This window comes from Rutilus rutilus (assembly GCF_951802725.1).
Source record: "Rutilus rutilus genome assembly, chromosome: 8".
Taxonomy (NCBI): Eukaryota; Metazoa; Chordata; class Actinopteri; order Cypriniformes; family Leuciscidae; genus Rutilus; species Rutilus rutilus.
Window position 1 is genome coordinate 21,324,508 of NC_140222.1, and position 24,621 is coordinate 21,349,128.

Sequence of the window (24,621 nt, forward strand, 5' to 3'; positions counted from 1 at the left end):
TTTTGTTTTTTTAAATTGGCAAAAAAGTCAAAATATATAATCTAGAAGCAAATATATAATCTAGGTCAGGGTACTGTACCTATAAATTGTGTGCTAAACGTGTGGTTTGTACCAGTGGAATGTGCAAGTTGTGCACAACAATGAGTTTGAGAGATGGATGCGTTGGTGTGTGCATGTGTGGTACCAGTGTAGGTGGATGAGGTGCTTCTGATTGCCTGACCTTAATACTGCCATATATAAACTTTAAAAAAAAAGTATAACATTCTTAAGTCAAACTCATTTAAAGAAACAGCAAAAAGCATTGGCTTCATGGCTGCCGCTACATGGAGATTGCAGTCTGCTCTGCATCATCTCAGTTGCTCAAAAAATAAAAAATAATTATCATAAGGCTACTATTGGGATGCCTTTTGATCAGGTAAGATTTTGTCAACAGCTTTTGGTTACAGTAGCCTAACTAACTTTTAATATTGGTGAATAGCAAACCTGCAATGGTGTGATGAGTCATTATTTGATTTTTACAGATATCAGGGCTGCTGCTAACCAAATGGGTTGTTGAAAATTAAAATTAGATTTAAGAATAACCTACAAACTTAGTTTTAGTATACTTGTGTAGCTAATAGTAGATAGTTGGCAAAATCTCAACTGTATTCAATTAAGCTTATAGAATATTTAGATAGAGAAAATGTCTGTTTTTTTCTTAATAACCTACAGAAATGAAACAAAGATATGATAGGCTAAATTATTATTAGTTTTGTCGAGAATTTTTTTTCCATGACCTAAACCAAAAACCAAATAGACTGTTGCTGTAGGCTAGCCTACTAAATGAAACGGGCGGGGACTTCGGGGTTTTCATGTTCAGTGCTTCACACACACAGTCGATATGTTAGTCCAGATCAGCGTTCATAATTAACGATTTAAGGAAATTGGACATAATCGTTTAGCTCGGTAAAGATTAGATTCGAATCAAAGTGAGATTTTTCTTTTTTCTTCTTTTATCAGTCAGTTTTCGTCGTTACGAGGAGTTTAACTATCTGCTCGGCGAAATGTTGAGGAATACTGTTGGAAGAATAGCTTGCTTTTATCTGTTCCTGCAAGGATTAAAAGGTATGTTATCAGATATCACGGCTGCTGCTGACCAAATGGGTTGTTGAAAATTAACATTTTCAGAGATTTTAGAATAACCTACAAACTTAGTTTTAGTATAGGCCTATGGTAGTTGGCAAAATCTCAACTGTATTCAATTAAGCTTATAGAATATTTAGATGGAGAAAATGTCAGTTTTTTTCTTAATAGTCTACAGAAATGAAACAAATATATGATAGACTAAATTATTATTAGTTTTGTCGAGATATTTTTTCCACGACCTAAACCAAAAACCAAATAGACTGTTGTTGTAGGCTACTAAATGAAACGGGCGGGACTTCGGGGTTTTCATGTTCAGTGCTTCACACACACCGTCGATCTGTTCATCCAGATCAGCGGTCATAATAAACGATTTAAGGAAATTGGGCATAATCGTTTAGCTCGGTAAAGATTAGATTCGAATCAAAGTGCGATTTTTCTTTTTTCTTCTTTTATCAGTCAGTTTTCGTCGTCATGAGAACTGTCTGCTCGGCGAAATGTTGAGGAATACTGGCAGAATAGCTTGCTTTTATCTGTTCCTGCAAGGATTGAAAGTTTGTAACCGACATGTATCCAATTTCTTGTTTAATGTGTAATTTTCTTCTTTATGAACAGTCTTAAATTACCTTAACATAGCAATTTAAACTTTTAGAATTTAAATGGATTTAAAAAGTTAATAATAGCATTTTATTGACAAATAGCCTACTTTAGTTTGTCTTGTATATTTCTTTTATTAGATCAGATAACGTTTTAATCTGTCATATGGTCATGTTAAAATGTCCCCTCACATGTTACAACATGACCCAATTAAGGGGCATGTTGTCACATTTCACTTCCATTCTTTCATAGTAAATCAAGAAAAAAAGTGTAGGGGGCAGGGCTACAACCTAACCAAATCTACTGAGGGTTCAGAGTGGTTTTTTTTTTGTTTTTTTTCCCACATTAATTTCCCACATGTCTAGTACAATTATGTGGTTTTGTTTAATTAATTCAGTGTAGGCCTATACTTTTTTCTTGATATAGCCTGAAAGAATTGAAATGTGACAACATGCCCCATTGTAACATGACCAAATGACAGCTTAAAATTGTATCTGATCTAATAAAAAAAATATACAAGACAAACTAAAATATTTTCTCAATAAAATACAATTATTAACTTTTTCATGTAAAATGATAGCTTTTTTTAATAATAAAAAAAAAAAATTTGAGTTTGACAACGAACACCGGAAAACACAGCTATACAGCATAGTTCAAAACATAATAATAATTCATAATTTCTGAACATAGACTCTCAGTCTTTATTCAATTTCTTTTCATGTTTTCTCAATAGAATTCATGAAAGTATAGAATAGAATAGCATATTTCTAATAGGGGCTCATTGTAGCACAGTGTGACAACATGCCCCACCTGCACAACTGGGATATAAACCCGGCTAGTGTCTTCTGCTAGTTAGTGAAGCATTAAAGAACATATCAACTGATAAATAACATATTGGAGATTAAAATATCAGATTTGTATAATTTAAAATAAACACCAAAAATAGAGATGAAAAGTAAGAAATTTACTTTTGCTATGGTTAAATAAATGTTCAGTGATATCTTCCAAAGATTTCTGAATTTTGGCGCAATTGTTTCTCTATATAGTGTTGATTTGGCAACTAGTAAATACTCTTAAGTTTTATCATGCTAGCATGTGTGGAAGTATTTAAAACAAGGGTGTTACAAATTGCCTCGCGTTACGCTGTGCCCCGCTCTCCCCTATTAATGAAATAAAACCACACAATTGTACTAGACGTGTGAAAATAATGTGGGAAAAAATCAATACTCTGAACCCAAAGTGAATAAAAAAAAAAGATAAAATCCAAACCCCACTCTCCCCTATGTTTGTAAATTGTGATAAAAAATTATACACCCCCATCCCTGAGTTTCTCCAGTTTGTGTTTCAGGAGTGTTTGGCACTGGTACAGATGAAGTGAAGTCAGTGTCAGTGACTGAGGGAGATTCTGTCACTCTAAACACTGATGTTCAAGTACAGAGAGATGATCTGATAGTGTGGACGTTTGGACCTCAAGAGACTCGAATAGCTGAAATCCACAGACAGAACTTCTATATGGATGACAGTAATGTAGCAGTCAGAGACAGACTCCAGATGGACAATCAAACAGGATCCCTGACCATCAGAAACATCAGAACCACAGACTCTGGACTTTATAAACTAACTATCATCAGCAACAGAGGAACTTCATACAAGAGATTCAATGTTACGGTCTATGGTGAGTAAATTGAAGTGTTTCATATTATTAATGTACATCTGTACACAGACTTACCATCTGATCACATTAAACTTTACTGAAGACATTTAAAACAAAATGTGTCCACTGCTTAATAGTTTGCATTAGTATAGTATTCATTAGTTAAATTACAGATCATTTACATTTATAGTTATTGACATTTATGGTTAAAGGGATAGTTCACCCAAAAATGAAAATTCTGTCAGTAATTACTCACCCTCATGTTGTTCCAACCATGTAAGTCTTTCGTTCATCTTCGGAACACAAATTAAGATATTTTTGATGAAATCTGACAGAATTTTGACTCCTCCATAGGCTTCCAGTGTGACCGAAACTCACCGGCCCAGAATAGTTATTAAAACATCGTTAAAATAGTCCAAGTAACTACAGTGGCACTACATTAAGTTTATCATGCGACGAGAATACTTTTTGTGCACAAAAACAAACAAAAATAACGACTTTATTCCACTTTTCATTTCCTTCTCTCTGGGCCTCGTAGTGTTTTTGCGCTGCGCGTCTGTGTTGCACGTCATCACGCAACACACACATGACCGGCGTCGACCAATAGTGAGCCTACGTGGTGACGTGTAACACAGACGCGCTGCGCAAAAACACAACGCGAACCAACTAGAGGTCGAGAGAGAAGGAAATGAATAGTGGAATAAAATCGTTATTTTTGTTTGTTTTTGCGCACAAAAAGTATTCTCGTCGCTTGATATACTTAAGATTGAGCCACTGGAGTCACTTGGACTATATTAACGATCTCTTTAATAACTTTTCTGGGCCAGCAAGTTTCGGTCACATAGAAGCCTATGGAGGAGTGAAACATGGCTCAGATTTAATCAAAAATAGCTTAATTTGTGTTCCGAAGATGAACGAAGGTCTTACGCGGTTGGAACAACATGAGGGTGAGTAATTACTGACAGAATTTTTATTTTTGGGTGAACTAACCCTTTAACTAATATTATTTTTGTTTTCCAGCTCCTCTTGCCAATCCTGTCATCTCCAGAGACTGTCCTTCATCATCATCATCCTCATCAGAGTCCAGATGTTCACTGCTGTGTTCAGTGTTGAATGTGAGGGATGTGACTCTCTCCTGGTACAAAGGAATCAGTGTATTGTCCAGCATCAGTGTGTCTGATCTCAGCATCAGTCTCTCTCTACCTCTGGAGGTGGAATATCAGGATAACAACACTTACAGCTGTGTGATCAACAATCCCATCAGAAACCAGACCACACATCTGGATATCAGTCGACTCTGTCAACCATGTGAAGGTACGGCAGCGGTGACCACTAACTGTTTATATAATTGATCTGTTTCATCAAATATCACATAGATTAACTGTTTTCTGCCTCTGTCCGAATGGCAAAGGTATCATTGCTATTCTGGGTCTATGGAGGCAATGCTGATATGAGGCCAAAGTTAATTAACCTCTTTTTTTTAGAAACTCAGACTGGAAGTATGGCCCTTGCTGCATGTCTTTCTGCTGCACTTCTGCTTGCACTTGCTGGTTTGATGTATTTTCTCTACAGGAAACACAATGGCACAAAAAGGTAAGATTTTCCTTCAGCTTCTATATATCAGGAAGTAATTGTATTAATGTTTTTGCATGAAGTGCTTATAGTTGATATTAATAATTGAGAAATTAACCTTCTCCTAATCCTAACTCTTTAGGAAATGGTTTTGAACCATGTACACATACAGTAGAGACAGCTCAATCAGAAGGCGGCGAGGTGCAATATGCTGAAACAGGATTTTTTAAAATTTAATCATAATTGAATCACCCTCATGTTGTTTCAAACTAGTTTCACGTTCGTCTGTTGAACAAAAATGAAAATTTTCAAAGATCGTCCAGGTTACAGGTCACTCATTTCAGTTTAATTAAAGTGACTGAGAATGGGTGGTGTCAAGCTGAAAACTGGCAAAAAACTAATTTTAATTGAAAGTCCATGACTTTAATATTCCAAGTCTTTTGAAGTCAATCTTTGTGTGAGGAACAGACCCACATTTGTCTAAAAGTTCTATCTCCATCTTAAAAATGTTTATATAGGAGATTACACTGTACTGTTATGTGTGTAATTATTTAATAAAATAAATCTTGAATAATTTTGATTGAACTTTAATGGAGAAACACAAGGCCAGAGATCTTTTTCTTCTCTGCATGTAAAAGCACCACAGTGACAGATACTTTTTTGTCATGATGAAATGAATGTCTTTAACTTATTGAAATCCCAGCTAGAATTTTTTTGTTCTAAAAATGTTCTAAGAACATTAGCATGTATTGTTCTATAAATGTTTTCAGCGGCTAGTTTTATTTTTGTTCTTAGAATGTTCTTTTAAAAGTTTGGAGAACATTCTTTAAAAACATTTTTAAAATGTTTAGCGATAACATTCTTATAACATTATTCTCTAACGTTCTTAGAAAGTTTTCAGCGGCTAGTTTTATTTTTGTTCCCAGAATGTTCTTTTAAAAGTTTGGAGAACATTCTTTAAAAACATTATTAAAATGTTTAGTAGTAACATTTTTATAACATTATTCTCTAACGTTCTTAAAACGTTTTCAGCGGGTAGTTTTATTTTTGTTCCCAGAATTTTTTCTTTAAATGTTTAGAGAACATTTTCTAAAAACATTATTAAAATGTTTAGTAGTAAAATTTTTATAACATTATTCTCTAACGTTCTTATAATGTTTTTAACGTGTAGTTTTATTTTTGTTCCCAGAATGTTCTTATAAATGTTCGGATAACAATTTTTTAAAAACATTATTAAAATGTTTAGTAATAACGTTCTTATAACATTATTCTCTAACGTTCATAGAACTTTTTCAGCGGGTAGTTTTATTTTTGTTCCCAGAATGTTTTTTTAAATGTATAGAGAATTTTTTTTAAAACATTTTTAAAATGTTTAGTAATAACATTCTTATAACATTATTCTCTAACGTTCTTATAATGTTGTAAGCGGATAGTTTTATTTTTGTTCCCAGAATGTTCTTTTAAATGTTCGGATAACATTATTTAAAAACATTATTAAAATGTTTAGGTGTAACATTCTTAAAACATTATTCTCTAACGTTCTTAGAAAGTTTTCAGGGGGTGTTTTTTTTTTTTGTTCCCAAAATATTCTTTTAAACATAAAAAATGCTTAGCTATAACATTGTTAAAACATACAATTTTATTAATCTCTAAAATAAAACAAAAATCTAACAGGATTATGAATGGCATCCACATAAATTATTAGAAGTTCTGTGTACAGTAGATGCCCAACATTACATGAAGAACTCAGTAAAGTCCAATGTGCAATCACACGTCTTGACTGCTGTTTGCTCAGAGCGCTCATCATCAGTATTTGGTTGTCTTGGTTCTTGCAGAAAAAGAATAAAGTCATCTGCATTAATAGGTGTTCTACTGTTCTTCTCTTCTTGTTTTTCAGCTGCTATTGTTGGAGAATTTTCCTTTGATCCATGTCTAAGTATGATGTAATGAAACAAAACAAAAAATGATGACAAGCATGAAAAAATAGGCCTGAAGAAGGATGAGAGAATGGAAAATAACCAGTATGCATCAGCAATATGAAGTGTCAAAACAAAGTATGAAACAGAGCACCATTGTGTGAGGTTTGACCAATAGAGAAGACATGTCTAACTGTGCCAAGGTCACCAGGCGTGACAGAGGGGAAGAGATAGATTTGAGAGTATCCATTGGGGGCACCTAGAGATAAGAAAAAAGTATAAGACATGAACACTGGCCAATGTAACCTCAGATGTCCGGATGGCCAGCCGGCTCACTTTGTTGCTTGTCAATAAAGTTAATTCTTCTGACCTGGAACCTCGACTCCGAGAAACTTCTTTGAGACCTGAACCAAAAAGAACTATGAATTTGCCACAACACTATCCCAGTTAGCAGAATTGAGCTCCATTCTCTGTGTGCATGGTAGAGTTTTTCCACATAGCCTATAAAAGAAGATCATGCAACAGTGTAAACAAAAATAATTAAAACATAAAACGGGTTCCAATGTTGTTTTATTCCCAACATTCTTGTGTTTCACAGAAGCAAGTCATACAGGTTTGAAAATAATTTCATTTTGAAAGGACATTTATGTTATGTATAAAGACACAATGTTCTCAGTTCACTCATTGTAAAGCTCCTATATGCTGAGGTTTATTTAATTTTTTTCAAAATGTTGCAAGTAAAATGTTCTAATTGTGTTAACTCGTCACATTAGAAAAACGTTTTATAAAGAACATTCAACATCTCATCTCTCAATGATATCCTCAAAACATTTTCCTAATGTGACAGAGAGAATGTTCTTCTTTTGTTTTTATGAAACATTGGGACAATGTTATATTGAGATCATTGTACAAACTTTAACTTTAGCAACATTCCAGAAATATGCTCAAAATGTTGCAAGTAGAATGTTCTTCTTTTGTTATCATGAAACATTGGGACAATGTTATATTGAGATCATTGTACAAACTTTAACTTTAGCAACATTCCAAAATATGCTCAAAATGTTGCAAGTAGAATGTTCTTCTTTTGTTATCATGAAACATTGGGACAATGTTATATTGAGATCAATGTACAAACTTTAACTTTAGCAACATTCCCAAAATATGCTCAAAATGTTGCAAGTAGAATGTTCTTCTTTTGTTATCATGAAACATTGGGACAATGTTATATTGAGATCAATGTACAAACTTTAACTTTAGCAACATTCCCAAAATATGCTCAAAATGTTGCAAGTAGAATGTTCTTCTTTTGTTATCATGAAACATTGGGACATTGTTATTTTGAGATTATTGTACAAACATTAACTTTAACAACATTCCCAAAATATTCTCAAAATGTTGCAAATAAAAAGTTATAATTTTGTTAACTCGTCACATTAAAAGAACGTTTTATAAAGAACAATAAACATCTCATCTCTCAATGATATCCTCAAAACATTTTCCTAACGTGACCGAGAGAACGTTCTTCATTTGTTATAATGAAACATTGGGACAATGTTATTTTGAGATCATTGTATAAACTTTAACTTTAACAACATTCCCAAAATATGCTCAAAATGTTGCAAGTAAAATGTTTTAATTTAGTTAACTTGTCACATTAAAAGAACGTTTTATAAAAAACAATAAACATCTCATTTCTCAATTATATCCTCAAAACATTTTCCTAACATGACAGAAAGAACGTTCTTCTTTTGTTATGATGAAACATTAAGACAACGATATTTTGAGATCATAGTACAACTTGTTACTTCAGAAACATTCCCAAAACATATTTGAATGTTGCAGTTAAAATGTTATATCTTAGTTTTCATATAACGTTATAGGAACATTTTTTTTAATGAGAAAACATCCTTAAAATGTTCGGTAAACATTACATTCAAATGTTTTCTTTAGAACATTAACCAAACTTGTAGGGAATGTTAGCGAAAGTTCTGAGAACGTTCCCTGCTAGCTAGGATGTCTCATATGCCTGCTAGAGCTTGTTCAGGGATTGTTTTTTAATACATTTTTTATTGCTGATTTTTCAACTATGCTCTGATTCTGCATCTGTGCCGTTTCTTGAAATGTTGATGTGTGTTTATCACACAGATGTTCTCCTGAAGAGTTTCATAGTTTGTCACATTTGTCTTGTGTTGTCTTGCAGAAAGCTTATGAGACAGAGGAAACAATATACTCCAGCATCGTCACGTGAGACACTGACGTATTTCAACAGAATGCTTTTGTCTGGATTTGTCAGCTTTCAAACCGTGGATTGACAAGCTAAAGCCCACTTTAAACCCACTGATTTAAATTATTATAGGTACCCAATATTTACATTAACATAACATTTTGCATTAATTTTTGTATGCCTTTGTTTAATAACGAGAGTATAATGCTGCATGCTAAAAAGATGCATGCACTTGGATTAGACTTCTTAATGCCCTCCCCTTCTCCTTCTTAGTTCTGTACAATCCACCTAAAAACCAATGGTTGTTGATCTCCTCAGGGTTGTTGATCTCCTCAGGGTTGCTCCTCCTTATTGTTCATACAGTAAGCCACAAGACCCCACCCCAACCCCTGCTGTATTTCCATTAATTTTTTCCTGTCTATCCTGTATCATAGCTCAGCAAGTCATTACATGTCCCATCACACTATATCACACACAGGCTGAAATTTGACATGCCTCTTTATATTTGCAGTATTTTAATATTTGCACCATTCACTTTCTCTAATCAAGTTTTATTGTACAAGTATGCTTTATTTCAAAATGTGTTCACTTTAATGCAAAATCATTATATTTAGCTAACAAATTTCTGCTGAATTCCTTTAATTTCTGTTTTTTCAGGAAATAAAGGGTGTGTGGTCTCTGCAGTGTCTTAATGTGACGAGATGTAGAATCTCAAAATAAAGCACAAGTAGTGCTTCAGCATGTGCATGTTACTGTAGATTCATTGAGGTGTGTAATCTTATGTAGGCTACAGTGCATTTGTTTAAAAATCCTTTGTACATTTAGATGAATCGCTTGCAGTATATTTACACAGGAACTATAAAACAATTATGAGTTATTGCCACTTAGTGGCCTCACATTTGAAGGCGCTAAAGAAGCTCAGTTCAACGTCAGATGTCTGCCGCTTCTGGAGTGGTATAACGTGTACATCTAGTGCCATTGTCTTCTATGTTATCTGACTGTTTTGAATACAGTCAAAAACAATCATAATCTATACGCACGATTAAAATACAAACATAGTGGCATCCTTTTTATAGCTTGAGTTGAAAATGAAATCCACCAGAGAATCTAACAAGGGTGAATGTTCAAATCACATTGTGACAGCGAATTCTGTAATTTTGTAAACAATTTTTTTTCACAGACCCTAATATGTAAACCATAAATAGAACTGACCTTAAACCACAAATAGGGTATAACATTGTATTCAAAGAAAAAAACTTTAACACAAGCAATAAATTATTTTACAAATTTACACTTTAATAACACTTTATGTAACAATACTTTACAAACTTGTGTTATAGTTGCTGCTTGTAAAGTAGCCTATTTCAAGTGGTGCTCACATCCCCAATAGATGACGTCCAGCTCCGCCTCCCTGGACGTAATGGGTGGAGTTAATTCATGATCAAATCATTATTTTGAACTGGTTCACAAAATTTTACTGAGTTGTTTGAAACATCGTGCCTTGCTTGGTGTCATCCACAATATTCCTGATATTCCAGCCTCCCAATCAATTAACCAGAGTTGTATATGTGTCTGATGCTCTTTTTGCCTTTTATTTCTTTCTTTCATTTATTTATTTATTGGCAGTGCTCATACGCTGTCAGTCTCATAATACTGTTGTTCTGGTAATGAATTAAAAAGCACTCATTTCCTCTCACTCTGCGCTAAAGGACATGTACGTTTATCAACCTGTCTGGATCTGACATGAAAAAAAAAGCAGAGCGACAGCAGTCATGCCCAGCAAGGCATAGATCAGAGAAGGAATCACACTCTCAGAATGAAGATATGACTCGACAGCTTCTGTGGAAAGAAAATACTAATATCAGCACATGAGGAATCTTCCTATCAAATGCATGCTGGTAAAAGTTCTCTGAAGAAGATGAAAAATGTTCCTCTTCACATTTTTTTCAACTGCAGGCAAACCTGAACAAAGTTAAGTAATGCAGAAAGTGGCAGAGGCAGAAAATAGTTAATCTATGTGATATTTGATGAAACATACATTTTATAAACAGTTAGTGGTCACCGCTGCCGTACCTGCACATGTGTGACAGAGTCGACTGATGTCCAGATGTGTGGTCTGGTTTCTGATGGGATTGTTGATCACACATCTGTAAGTGTTGTTATCCTGATATTCCACCTCCAGATGTAGAGAGAGACTGATGCTGAGATCAGACACACTGATGCTGGACAATACACTGATTCCTTTGTACCAGGAGAGAGTCACATCACTCACATTCAACACTGAACACACCAGTGAACATCTGGACTCTGATGATGATGATGATGATGAAGGACAGTATCTGGAGATGACAGGATTGGCAAGAGGAGCTGGAAAACAAAAATAATATTAGTTAACCATAAATGTCAATAACTATAAATGTAAATGATCTGTAATTAAACTAATGAATACTAGATACTAATACAAACTATTAGGCAGTGGACACGTTTTGTTTTAAATGTCTTCAGTAATGTTTAATGTGATCAGATGGTAAGTCTGTGTACAGATGTACATTAATAATATGAAACACTTTAATTTACTCACCATAGACAGTAACATTGAATCTCTTGTATGAAGTTCCTCTGTTGCTGATGATAGATAGTTTATAAAGTCCAGAGTCTGTGGTTCTGATGTTTCTGATGGTCAGGGATCCTGTTTGATTGTCCATCTGGAGTCTGTCTCTGACTGCTACATTACTGTCATCCATATAGATGTTCTGTCTGTGGATTTCAGCTATTCGAGTCTCTTGAGGTCCAAACGTCCACACTATCAGATCATCTCTCTGTACTTTAATATCAGAGTTTAGAGTGACAGAATCTCCCTCAGTCACTGACACTGACTTCACTTCAGCTGTACCAGCGCCAAACACTCCTGAAACACATTTAATTATATATTTGGCTGAACCCACAGATTTAATATTGAGCATATTTACAATTTAACAGTTTAGCACATTGATATGACAGGATATGGTTTCTTTCAATGTCTGTTTCCACTGTTCATTGTTGGCCCATTAACTTCTCTATAACGATCTCATACGTTTTATTCAGTGATTGAATGTTAACCAGTATGCAATAATATATAAGGAATATATTACAAATCAGTAAAGTTAATATTGAAAAATTTGACAACATCTAAAAAGACAAAAAAAAAAAAAAGACTAATCAAATAGATAAATAGCAATACACATCTTACCTTCCACACAAATAAAGAGCAAGATTAAACAGCTCATGTATGCGAGCATCTTAGAAAAGTGACTGTTCCTGTGGCTTCAGTTCACAAACAGAGCGTGTGCTGAAGATTCAGCTCATAGTGTTATGAGGAAGTAGCAGAGGTGACCAAAATTGGACTTCAGAAAGGAACTGAAGACCAAACACAGCATCTTGCATCTTGAATGTTTAATAGTTCAATGTACCAATAGCCTACATGTTTACGTGTCCATCTCATCAGGTTACTGATGCTCTTTTCAAACACCTCTTTCTCATGTGTTAAAAAGGTTGTTTTTTTGTATGTTTTTTTAATGCTAACTCAACTAGTGCTTCCGGTATTTGGGGCTGAGGTCTATTCGTGAGATGTTTAGCTTGTGCAAAGACTGAAGAACATCACCACCAGCATTATGGTTACAGCTCTCTCTTACAGCTTCTGTCCACAAGACAGCTTTCCACTCCATGCAAACAGTGTTAGAGACCTCTAAGCTCTGCCTATAGTACTTACAGGATCCACTGATTTCTTTAATACTGAGAAGTTTGATTCATTTCAATGACACAAATCTTTTGAGTTTGCTCATCAAAAAGATTTGTTCAGTGTCACTTTCTGCAGGTCATATTGTTACACCAGTAGATGGCAGTAAGTCAGAACAATTTAAATGGCTTTTTACCTTTTCTTTACTAAGGTATTGATAAGATAGTGCTCTTGATTATAAACTGCAAAAACAATAAGTTATATCCTCAAAATATAGTAAACATTCACGTAAATGTATGCTTTTGTTTTGACACCTCTGGTACAGTCTCTGGAAGCCACATCCTCCGTCTAATCTCAGAGGTAGAAGCATGAATGTGCTGTAACTATACTATACTAAACTATACTAGTGTGCTATACTAGTTCAAGTTTCATTTACAGTGACACGTATACAGGCTACATAATAACTGTCTAGATTGGAGCAGGTCAATCATGGTGCACTAAATCCGTCAGATTAACTACCCTTGTGAAAAAAAAAGCACTTTAGTGTACTTTTATAAAGTGTACTTATATAAATAATATACTTTAAATGTATACACTTAAGTGTGACAAATGCAATGTTTTCGGTGCACTGAATGCACATTAAGTATAATGGATTTAAAATAGATCACACATTAAGTAGAAATAAAATGCAATAAGTTGTCATTAAGAATGATTTTTTGGTACCACTTAAGTGGGACTTTAATACAACTTTATATTTACTTTCATAATTGCTTCTAGTGTCTGACAAAAGTGCAAAATTCTGCAAAAAGTGTATTTAAAATATAAAGTGTAGTTTAATGAACTGACAAGCAATTCATGTGAACTAAAATATACTTTAATGTCAGTTAACAAACTTAAATGTGAATTAAGTGTAATGTTGTCGACAAACGTATTGCATGTATGTAATTGATTTCAAATGTATCAAAGATTAATCAAATTAAATGCAATTAGTTGAAATTAAGAGTGATTTTTTGGAACAAAAATCCTACTCGGATATACGGCTACTCGAATTCTGAGCAACAATACAATGTAAAGATTCCAAATGATAGACTTGGATGCAAAATGTTGCCCTTTATTATACAGAAATTTGCTGTTGGAGTATTAGCCTAAAACAGGGGCTGTGAAGTGTGAACCTTTTTTGACCAAAGAGCCATTTTTTTTCATTTTTGGTTAAGGCATTTTTCCAAAAGAGCCACAGTATATGTATGTATGTATGTGTATATTATATTTATATATATATATATATATATATATATATATATATATATATATATATATATATATATATTCTTATTAACCCTCTGGGGTCGTTCGGGTCAAAAATGACCCGAAGCGTTTAAATAAAAAAATATTAAAAATCGTAGCTTCATCAGAATGGTCCGAAACTTGGTGACTTTGTTGGTACTACTTGGTATATGAACACCCAAAAAAATTGGGGACAGGATTTGAATAGTCTAAGTGGCTGTAAAAAAAATAGTCACACTCAGGACATTCGGGTCAAAAATGACCCCCATAGGAAATGAATGGGAAATTGGCAAAAATGTGACAATACAGAGTTTTTTTGTGCGTACAATCTACAAATCAGCCACGATCCAGAAAAAAGTACACAACAGTGAAGGGGTGAATCTATAAAACATCAAGAGTGCAAAACAGACACATCCACACACACACACTCACACACAAACACACTTTTATACACATACACACTAATAAATTCAGATTACAAACATCTGTTTTGAATTTTTAAAAAAATCACAGCTTCATCGGAATGTTACGAAACTAGGTGACTTTTATGGTATTAGGTATGTGAACACACAAAAAATATTGAGGTCATGATCCAAGCATGCTAAGTGGTAGTCACACTTCTGCTCTTTGGTCAAAAATGACCCCATATAGAAATGAATGGGAAATTGTCAAAAATATGAAAACACAGAGTTTTTTTCGCGCATACAATCTACAAATCTGCCAGGATGCAGAAAAAAAGGACTCAACAGTGAAGGGGTGAATCTCTAAAACATCAAGAGTGCAAAACAGACACATCCAGACACACACAAACACACTTTTATACACATATACACTAATAAATTCAGATAACAAAAATCTGTTTTGAATATTTAAAAATCACAGCTTCATCGGAATGTTACGAAACTAGGTGACTTTTATGGTATTAGGTATGTGAACACACAAAAAATATTGAGGTCATGATCCAAGCATGTTAAGTGGTAGTCACACTTCTGCTCTTTGGTCAAAAATGACCCCATAGGAAATGAATGGGAAATTGTCAAAAATATGAAAACACAGAGTTTTTTTTGTGCATACAATCTACAAATAAGCCAGGATGCAGAAAAAAAGGACTCAACAGTGAAGGGGTGAATCTCTAAAACATCAAGAGTGCAAAACAGACTAAATCTGTTCAGGCAAAAATTACTAGAATTCGCAAGCCTTTCTACAGAGAGCTGTAAATCCACTAGTGGTAAAAATGTGCTATTGCGTGATAAAAATGCTCAATGTGTCCACCAGATGGCACCCATCTCATTTCAAAAATTGATTTCATGAGGCCTAGGCTTGACTCTAAAATGAAATTCAGCTTTAATTAAAAAAAATTAATAAAAATATATATATATAAATTTTCCATTATATTCAATGGGAAAAAATGGGTCATAATTATTGCATAAATATTAATTATAAATCATAAAATTCTCTCAAAACACCAAAAAAGAAAAGAAAAAATATTATTAAAAACAATAAAAAAAAAAATGTATGATGATTTTTTTTATATATATATTAATTTTGCCCTCCGGGTCATTTTTGACCCGAATGTCCTGAGTGTGAGTGTTCAATGAAAGACCCCAGAGGGTTAAAGACGTGCTTTTTTTTCAATAAAACTTCAACAGTAGCCTAGCCCAGTAATTATTAGGTCCATAGACAACTAAAACGAAACAAATATTCAGCAAACAATAAATAATTTGCAACTTGGAGTTGAGTTACCAACTGATGAGCATAAATCCTGTGTGTGAGTGAGAGAGAGAGAGAGAGAGAGAGAGAGAGAGAGAGAGAGAGAGAGAGAGAGAGAGAGAGAGAGAGAGAGAGAGAGAGAGAGAGAGAGAGAGAACACAGTACTTGCATCTACAGTGTTTACGTGAATACTCGACTTGGCATTTTGATATATTTCTGTGTTTATTTGACCGTTTCGGCTCGCAACCGAAGACAAAGGCTACTATGCTTGTCCGTGTTGCGCTCGGAGCGCGTGCACAGCATCCTATCAGTAGAATTAAGTTCTCTTTCGCGACTTCTCACTTTTAATATTTATTTTCAATATTCTTTTCTTTCTCATTCATTCATGTTTTGTTATTAATAACTTCAAACAGAACGGTCAACTGAAATATGCGCGGATTATCAACAATACGACACATTTATAGGACATAAAAGGGTATGTGCAGCAAAAGTGAAAGTAGGCTAGGTGAAATGTCTCTTTGCACAGCAAAGCACCCGTTTCAATAAAAGACAGGGCTCCAGACTAACTTTTTTTTTACTAGGAGTGCTGTAGCCTGACTGAAAATTTTAGGAGCGCAAGCACAAAATTTAGGGGCACACCAGCTTGCAATGCAATTATTAAAATTTCCCCCAAAATAACTGTAATAATGACAAATTCTTTAAAAATAAAGACTTAACGTTCAGATATTACAATGTGCAGTTTTCATTTAAGTTCACAGGGCTCCAGACTAACATTTGAGGGCAGCAGCACCGGAGCCACTGAGTTCTACAAAAATATCTGGTAGCACTGGGGCTGACAATAAAGCACTACGTTTAATTTAGGGTGTAGATGAAATTAACTTTAATTATTATCATCACTCATAATGTCTTAATATTAATTAAAAAGCAAAACGAGTGAAAAAAATGTATATTAGGGAGTCAAAATAGCCAATAAGCATCCTACTGTTTACAATGGTATTTATTTATTTATTTAAAGTGATTAAAAAAAAAAAAAAAAAGAGTTTTCCTACATCTTAAATTGTTTAGTTTTAGGACAATCTTTGAAGGATGAACAAAAAATGTGTTGGTCATCACATTAAAAATAACATTTATATATGATATTATAGTTTTGAAGTGCTGGAAAAAGATGTGTAGTACGTGTAAGCGTTTGACTATTTCTGTCACAATACCATAGTTATGGTTAGAGTTACTACATTAGGCTAAATCTATGGTGAATGTTCCTGATTTGTGGACTAAAAGCCTTCTGTAAGTGTTAATCCTGGTTTCCGCGTCAGCGCTGTTTGATCTGATATGGTATAACAGAGAACTCTGCGCCTAATCGGAATGTTTCTCACTGGATCTCGCAGCGATTATGTTATTAATTCTGGGGCGAATTCAATGGATTTCTTTTCTGGATCTCCTAGTAACAGTGACTCGAGATCGGTCCACGACTGGCAAGTTCGGGGCGCTGCGCTGTCTATTATTGGTCCGAACTAATAAACGGTCCGTGAAGCATAATATTCAAAATACCTCCATAGTCCAGCGTTGGCTCGACCGTGTTTAGGGCGGGGCTGAAGGCGCCGGCGAAGTTTTGGCAGTCTGCCAGCTAGATGCATGAGTGTTTCAACCAGGTCCGGTACCCGAACTGGGTGAGGCAGGGCTTTAGCTCTTTGTTGTATTCATCTGCTATGGCATGTGTAACATTTTTCTGTCAACTCTGCATAATCCTTCGCGATCGATATCATTAGTTAGCCCAGGGAAGCGAGGAAACGGAAGTGCCGCACAAAAACCGGAAATTGGACCCATGTTTACTTCCGCGTTCGAAAATAAGGTGGATAAAGGAGTAGCGCATTTTCGTTCCGCTTTCATTTTGTTTGCATTCGCTGCTCGGCAACGTTGTGGTCGCGCCAGCGCGACCTAAATAAATATTTGGTCGCACCGGCAGAAAAAATGGTCGCAAAATGCGCAGTCTGGAGCCCTGAATATTAAAGTTTATATAGCCTAACGTTACTTTCGCATTTTCGCTGCTGTTCTAAAAATGGTTTTCGCCACTTATACCCCTTTTCCACCAAGGCAGAGCTGGTGCTGGTTCGGAGCCAGAGCCTAGTTTCAAATTGGTTCTTTGTTTTTCCACCGCCAAAGCACCAGCTCCGAACCAGTAAAACTGGTTCTTAAATAGCACCAAATCATTGCAGGGTCTAGAACGGAGCCAAGAAAGAACCGCTTGCGTCAGAGGCTGGGGGCGGGGTTACCGTGGCCAACAAGACTGAAGAGAAACTTGTGACCGCCATTTTCAAATAGCAGCTAATCGAGCTAACAGCAGCTAAACACAATGGACGCGATTAAACAAAAACAGCAGTGGTCAGACGACGAAACAAGCTGCTTTCTTGCACTTTGGTCCTCTTCAGAAGTCCAGAGTAAGTTAGACGGGGCTTCGCGGACGAAACCGGTTTTGCAGAAAATACAAAGAGCCGCGCGAACACGTTGGATCCGCCGTGTTTGGATGCCGATGTAGGTCCGCAAAGCCATGAACATCAATAGCAAAGCAACGTCCATTGTTGATGATGTGTTTGGCGCCGCCGCGCTAACGTTGCTGACTGCTGAGAAAGATGAGACGTAGCTGTGACGTAAGACCTGGTTCTGCGCTGGCTCTTTAACCTGTGGAAAAGCAAACCCGGTTCTTTGGAGGCTCGTCAGTCGAACCAACTCCGAACCGGCACTAGCTCTAGCTCCGAACCAGCACCTGGTTATTGTTGGTGGAAAAGGGGTAGCACTATTAAACAAGCTGCAGCTGCTTGAATCCCAGTGCAGGAGCTCTAGGTTACCACAGAAACGTAAGCGGTTAGTTGATTGCTGTGGTGACTCGTGACACTCGCGAACAGCACTGCCACTGAACACGCACTTTTGTGGTACAACTTGAATATTATTATTATGATCATAAACTTTTCATTAACTTCGGTAGGCTGTACAATGTACAGCCTACCGAAGTTAAAGGTGCAATGTGTGATATTTCTGAGGATCTATTGACAGAAATGCAATATAAGATCCATAACTATGTTTTCAGTGGTGTATAAAGACCTTACTTAATGAACCGTTATGTTTTTATTACCTTAGAATGAGTCATTTATATGTCCATAACCGCGGCCACCCCTTCTATGAAGGTCGCCATATCGTGACGTCATGTTTCTACCGTACGTAGCCGACAGCGAACAGACAGACGCGTTTCATCACTAACTTGAATGAGAAGCAGCAGAAAAAGACGCGGCTTCCTACGTCGGCCACCGTAGCCTCTCATTCGAGTTTGGAATTTCAAGGAAAGGCCGCGAATTATTGCCCGATTGCAATTCGCAAATCTCACCACTAGATGCCGCTAAAAATCACACACTGCACCTTTAATGAAACAACAAGGGAATGCAGATGAAGGGCAGCCTGCAGTCAAACATTTGACTGAGAAAGTGCATCCGATCTTTATAAGTTTATATGTATAAAATGTATACATAACTTAATAAACCAAACACAATTTTAAAGTAACCTCATAATGAACACTATAACCTTGTAACTGGGGTCAATTTGAATCGAATTACACGCATTTCACAATCACCTCGTGTTACAGCGTTCACGAAATGGCGGACAGTCTGCATATCGACATATTCACAACCCCGAACGTCATTACTCGAAATATCTGCGGCATATACATTTGCATTACAGATCTCGTGTGCATATTATCAAGTTGTTGTAACAATAATACCTGCAAAATAACAGGAAACATTTATGAGACAGAAGCCACTGGCTGAGTCCCAATTCGCCTACTTATACTACGACCTAAAAGTATGTACTTTTTTTGTGAGGAAAAAGTACATACTTTTGAGTGTGTAGCAAAAAAGTATGCACGTTCTGGGACATACTTCGATGACGTCATGCAACGTGAACGAGAACGTGGTTGCTTAGTTACGCACACCATGACTGTTAACAAAACATTTTACATTTCATTCATTCTTATGTCATATATAAATGTATTTACTATTCCCATCTTTTTTTCCAAAATACATTTACAATGTGTCCTACCAAAGTGAGGAGTGAAGCAGGCTGTCGTCGTAGATCAACCAAACGCAGGTCGTTTGTGAGGCGGCTGGTTCTGACGTTCATGTGCAATGTGTGTAACGAAAGCTAAAATATTTAAAGTTTATAGTATAACTATTGTTTAACGTATTTTATACTTATGTATAATACTCAAAAATACCCCGATGAAAATGAACCATGCTTTTACTATAGTAAAAGTGTAGTAACCATATTTCTTTGGTTGGATTGATAAAATTAATATTTGTACAGCCACAGTATTACTACAAATAAGTCAGTGTGGTTAAACTATGGTTAGTGTAGTAAAAGGTGTTTATTTTCATTAGAGTTTATAGTAAGGTAACTTATCTAAGACAGAAACATCAGAAGAAATACATAAAAAAAAGACACTTGCATGACACTGTACTTTTTATTTCATCGGACCCTACAAGATAAACACGGTACTTTTTGGCACAACATAACCCCATTAGTATTACGAGGCAATAAAATATAACTTTAATAAGGGTTAAACATTTGAATTCTTACACTTAAAAACTGAGGGCGAATCTCCGCGGCTGCATCCGGCTTCCATGTTTACATCACCATAGATACCACCATCACCACAAAGCTTCTCCCTCCCGCACGCAATGGGTTGTGGGCAATATTAGCCGTTAGAGTGTGCATTGATCTGCACTTCGAATTCTAACCGGAAATAGTAGACCATCCGGGTATCTTTGGAATACTCTTTTCAACATACTACGATTTGGGACGTACTAATTCTTGTTTCGCATACTATTTAGGACGGATAGTATGCGAATTGGGACTCAGCAACTGTCACGTCGTACCAAATCCTTAGTAGAGAGCAGATGTGAGGGCGCAGGCGCACACAGCTCTATAAGAGTCCTCCTTTCAGTTTTCATAATAAGAGTCCCGGCTTCTCATAACAACAGACTATATTATTACACTAATCCTGTAAGTTAATGATTTACTTTCAATTCACACATCTCTTACAATTCACATAAATAAAAATAAATTTCTGCTTAATGTATAACAACTTTACACAAAATGTGCACATACTTTGGGGTGTCACAAAAGCATCAAGATATACTTTCTTGTTTTATTTAGGCTACTTTCTTGACTTATTATTTGCAGTATAACGTCTCATCTGCAAACACCCAAACGTGGCGCTCCTTTTGTTCTCTTCTTGTTTGGGAAGCTTCCGTACTTAGACCGTTTCCTCACGCATCGCGATTACAGAAACATAATAGCGCATTTTTAAAACTCTAGGGAAGTAGTGCGTCATCTTGGCGTAGTTGTTTTTTGTTTTTTAAAGGGAGAACGCATTTTAATCAACATGAGTTTAATGTAAATGTGCCAGATTTAGCCATACAGGCTAATTTTCATCTGCAGTCCCTAGGTTGATGGTTAAGAGAAAACAATAAATACACTACAACAATACAATAAATACATATCAATAAGCATGCGCATTAAACAACATGTTCGTATATTTCCTATATTTCATGCATGGTTAAATGTTATTTCCATAGACAGTATATAAAAGGGTTATTTCAGCTTTTCTGTTTAAGTTGAAGTTGTTTTAACTTGTTAAAAATTTACTCTTTCACCTAACTAAAAGTAAATATTTTTGTTCAGTGTAGTGTAGTCTGATTACAATTAAATGTGTGTTTAATTGACTTAGAACAACATAATGATATTGAAAGTATTCTGTTCACACTTCACAGTTGTAAAGTACAACACATTACTATTATGCTAAGACTCCTCTCATAAATGACATTTTATTGTCAAATATTATGTATAAAACGGACAAAAATGTCAACAATATGTTGTACTTGATTATAATGTATAAGCAAATGTATTGGAAAAATACATTTCAAGTGCATTAATGCACACAGTATATATTATATAGACTAAACACATTTAAAATACATTAACAAATTATTTTTGGACAACACACCTGAGTTGAAATTAAAATCAATTATTTTCCATGTTTTCCATTAAAATTCGTCAAAATTTTATACATCAAAATAAATTTCCTTTAATAACTTATAACTTTAACTTTAATAACTTTAAAACTGTTTGTTCGTTTAAGTAAAACTTAAGTAGACATTATTAAAAAGTGAATTTTTTAAAACATGCACTTAAGTGTGTTTAGAAATATTATCATGAAAGTGTACTTTCTTTAAATAAAGTTAATTAGACATTATTATTATTATGTGTATTTTTAAAAAGTACACTTAAGTGTGTTTAGAAATATTGTGATGAAAGTGTACTTTATTTGAGTAAAACTTAATTAGACATTATTACAAAGTGCATTTTTAAAAAGTACACTTAAGTGTGTTAAGAAATATTGTCATTAAAGTGTATTCCATTTAAGTACACTTAAGTGGTCTTTAATTTTAATTATATTATATTATTTGCAAGTGTACTTTTAAAAAAAATTCTTTTATTATTTATCTATCAGCAGTCAGTTTTCAGCTCCACACACACAGGAACCCAGACTGACCGCTTCCACAGCCAATATCCCACTGTTCTCCTTCTCCTCGCTAACCGAGGAAGAAGTATCTACACTTCTCCTCTCCAGTCATCCTACCACCTGCCCTCTAGACCCCATCCCCTCACACCTTCTACAAGCCATCTCTCCGACACTTCTACCATCACTCACACACATAATCAACTCATCCCTCCATACTGGCACCTTCCCTACAGCATTCAAGCAGGCTCGGGTCACTCCACTGCTTAAAAAACCAACACTAAACACATCATCTGTAGAGAATTACAGACCTATCTCCCTCCTACCATTCATTGCGAAGACACTTGAAAGAGCTGTTTTCAACCAAATAACATCCTTTTTGTCTCTAAACAACCAGCTGGATGTCAACCAATCTGGCTTCAAGAAAGGGCATTCAACAGAAACTGCATTACTGTCAGTCACAGAAGCCCTACGGATCGCTAAAGCTGCTTCCAAGTCCTCAGTCCTCATTCTCCTGGATCTGTCTGCTGCCTTCGACACTGTGAATCATCAGATCCTTATGTCCAGCCTCTCATCACTGGGCATCACAGGAACTTCACTCCACTGGTTTGAGTCCTATCTCACAGGTAGGTCCTTCAAGGTCGCATGGAGAGGTGAGGTATCCAGAGCACATCAACTGACCACAGGGGTTCCCCAGGGTTCAGTTCTTGGTCCCCTCCTCTTCTCCATCTACACTACATCACTGGGACACATCATACAGGCACACGGCTTCTCCTACCACTGCTATGCTGATGACACACAGCTCTTCCTCTCGTTTCAACCAGATGATCCCACAGTAGCTGCACGGGTCTCAAGCTGTCTGGCGGACATCTCCACATGGATGAAGGAACATCACCTGCAGCTCAACCTGGCAAAGACTGAGCTTCTCATCCTCCCTGCCAATCCGTCTATACAACACGACTTCACCATCCAGCTAGAGTCATCATCAATCACCCCATCAAGGTCGGTCAGAAATCTCGGAGTAACGCTTGATGACCAGCTGTCCTTCACAGATCACATTTCAAAGACAGCTCGATCATGCAGGTTTGCACTGCACAACATCAGGAAGATCAGGCCTTTCCTAACTGAGCATGCAACACAACTTCTGGTCCAGGCCCTGGTCATTTCTAGGCTTGACTACTGTAATGCTCTTTTGGCCGGACTTCCAGCATGTGCAACAAAACCTCTACAGATGATCCAAAATGCTGCAGCTCGTCTTGTCTTCAACGAGCCCAAGAGGGCCCACGTCACTCCTCTGTTCATCTCTCTGCACTGGCTACCTCTCGCTGCTCGCATCAAGTTCAAGGCATTGACGCTTGCCTACAGATCTATCACAGGCTCAGCTCCCTACTACTTTCACTCACTCCTACGAGTCTACATCCCTACCAGACGCCTACGATCGATCAACGAGCGACGTCTCGTGGTTCCATCACAGAGAGCCACAAAATCACTTTCCAGAACATTCTCATTCACAGCTCCATGCTGGTGGAACGCTCTCCCCGGCCTCATCCGGAATGCAGAATCACTGGCAACATTCAAAAAACAGCTGAAAACCCATCTCTTCCGTGAGCACTTAACCTCATAAAAAAAAAAAAAAAAAAAAAAAAAAAATCCTTTGAAACATCACTTATCAGACTTATGCTACTCTGAATAATGCCTGAACTTTGTATTCTGAGCACTTCTTGCGTTGTTGTTGTTTTTGCCTCTTCATGATGACTCGCTTTATTTAGTCCTAATTTGTAAGTCGCTTTGGATAAAAGCGTCTGCTAAATGACTAAATGTAAATGTAAATGTAAATTATTTAAAGCACACAAAAAGTACGCTTTCAATACAATTAAGTACACTTCTTTTTCACAAGGGTATATGTGGTGTTGCCACCCTAATGCCAGGGCATTGTAATGGAATTGCTAAAGTGTTAAAGTGCTTTTTAACATGTTTTTGTTCAGTCGCTATATGTTCTGAATAATTGCTGGGTTATAGAGTTATTACTTGTATTTTACATAATTTGCCAGTTGTTGCAAGTATTATAGCAAGTGGATTCATTTCTTCTGAAATGTATACATTTAACATTGCATGGAAAATATACTTGTTGGTTAATTTATTTGAAAAAAGTAGCTAAAATCACGACACACATTTAAAAAAAAACACTAAAGAAATATGATAGAAAAAACTTAGGAAAATGATTCTAAGATATGTGAAGATGTGTAAATATGACAATATGTA

General features: G+C 35.8%; 3 protein-coding genes across 3 annotated transcripts; 2 read left to right on the forward strand and 1 right to left on the reverse strand.

Annotated features, from left to right (window-relative positions):
- The first annotated feature begins 855 nt into the window (after positions 1 to 855).
- LOC311296004 (uncharacterized protein) lies at positions 856 to 8,311 on the forward strand. The gene is made up of 5 exons (XM_084417634.1): positions 856 to 1,104; positions 3,068 to 3,394; positions 4,394 to 4,687; positions 4,858 to 4,966; positions 6,843 to 8,311. The coding sequence occupies exons 1-5, from the start codon at positions 1,044 to 1,046 to the stop codon at positions 6,868 to 6,870; spliced, it is 819 nt and encodes a 272-aa protein (XP_084273760.1). The 5' UTR covers positions 856 to 1,043; the 3' UTR covers positions 6,871 to 8,311.
- Positions 8,312 to 10,367: 2,056 nt separating this feature from the next.
- Positions 10,368 to 12,049, reverse strand: LOC311296005 (uncharacterized protein). The gene is made up of 3 exons (XM_084417635.1): positions 11,667 to 12,049; positions 11,159 to 11,452; positions 10,368 to 10,924 (listed from the first exon to the last, which is right to left on the reverse strand). The coding sequence occupies exons 1-3, from the start codon at positions 12,046 to 12,048 to the stop codon at positions 10,809 to 10,811; spliced, it is 792 nt and encodes a 263-aa protein (XP_084273761.1). The 5' UTR covers position 12,049; the 3' UTR covers positions 10,368 to 10,808.
- Positions 12,050 to 22,353: 10,304 nt separating this feature from the next.
- LOC311294574 (uncharacterized protein) lies at positions 22,354 to 24,194 on the forward strand. The gene is made up of 2 exons (XM_084415521.1): positions 22,354 to 22,985; positions 23,184 to 24,194. Exons 1-2 carry the CDS (start codon positions 22,919 to 22,921, stop codon positions 23,981 to 23,983), a joined length of 867 nt encoding a protein of 288 aa, XP_084271647.1. The 5' UTR covers positions 22,354 to 22,918; the 3' UTR covers positions 23,984 to 24,194.
- Positions 24,195 to 24,621: the final 427 nt, after the last annotated feature.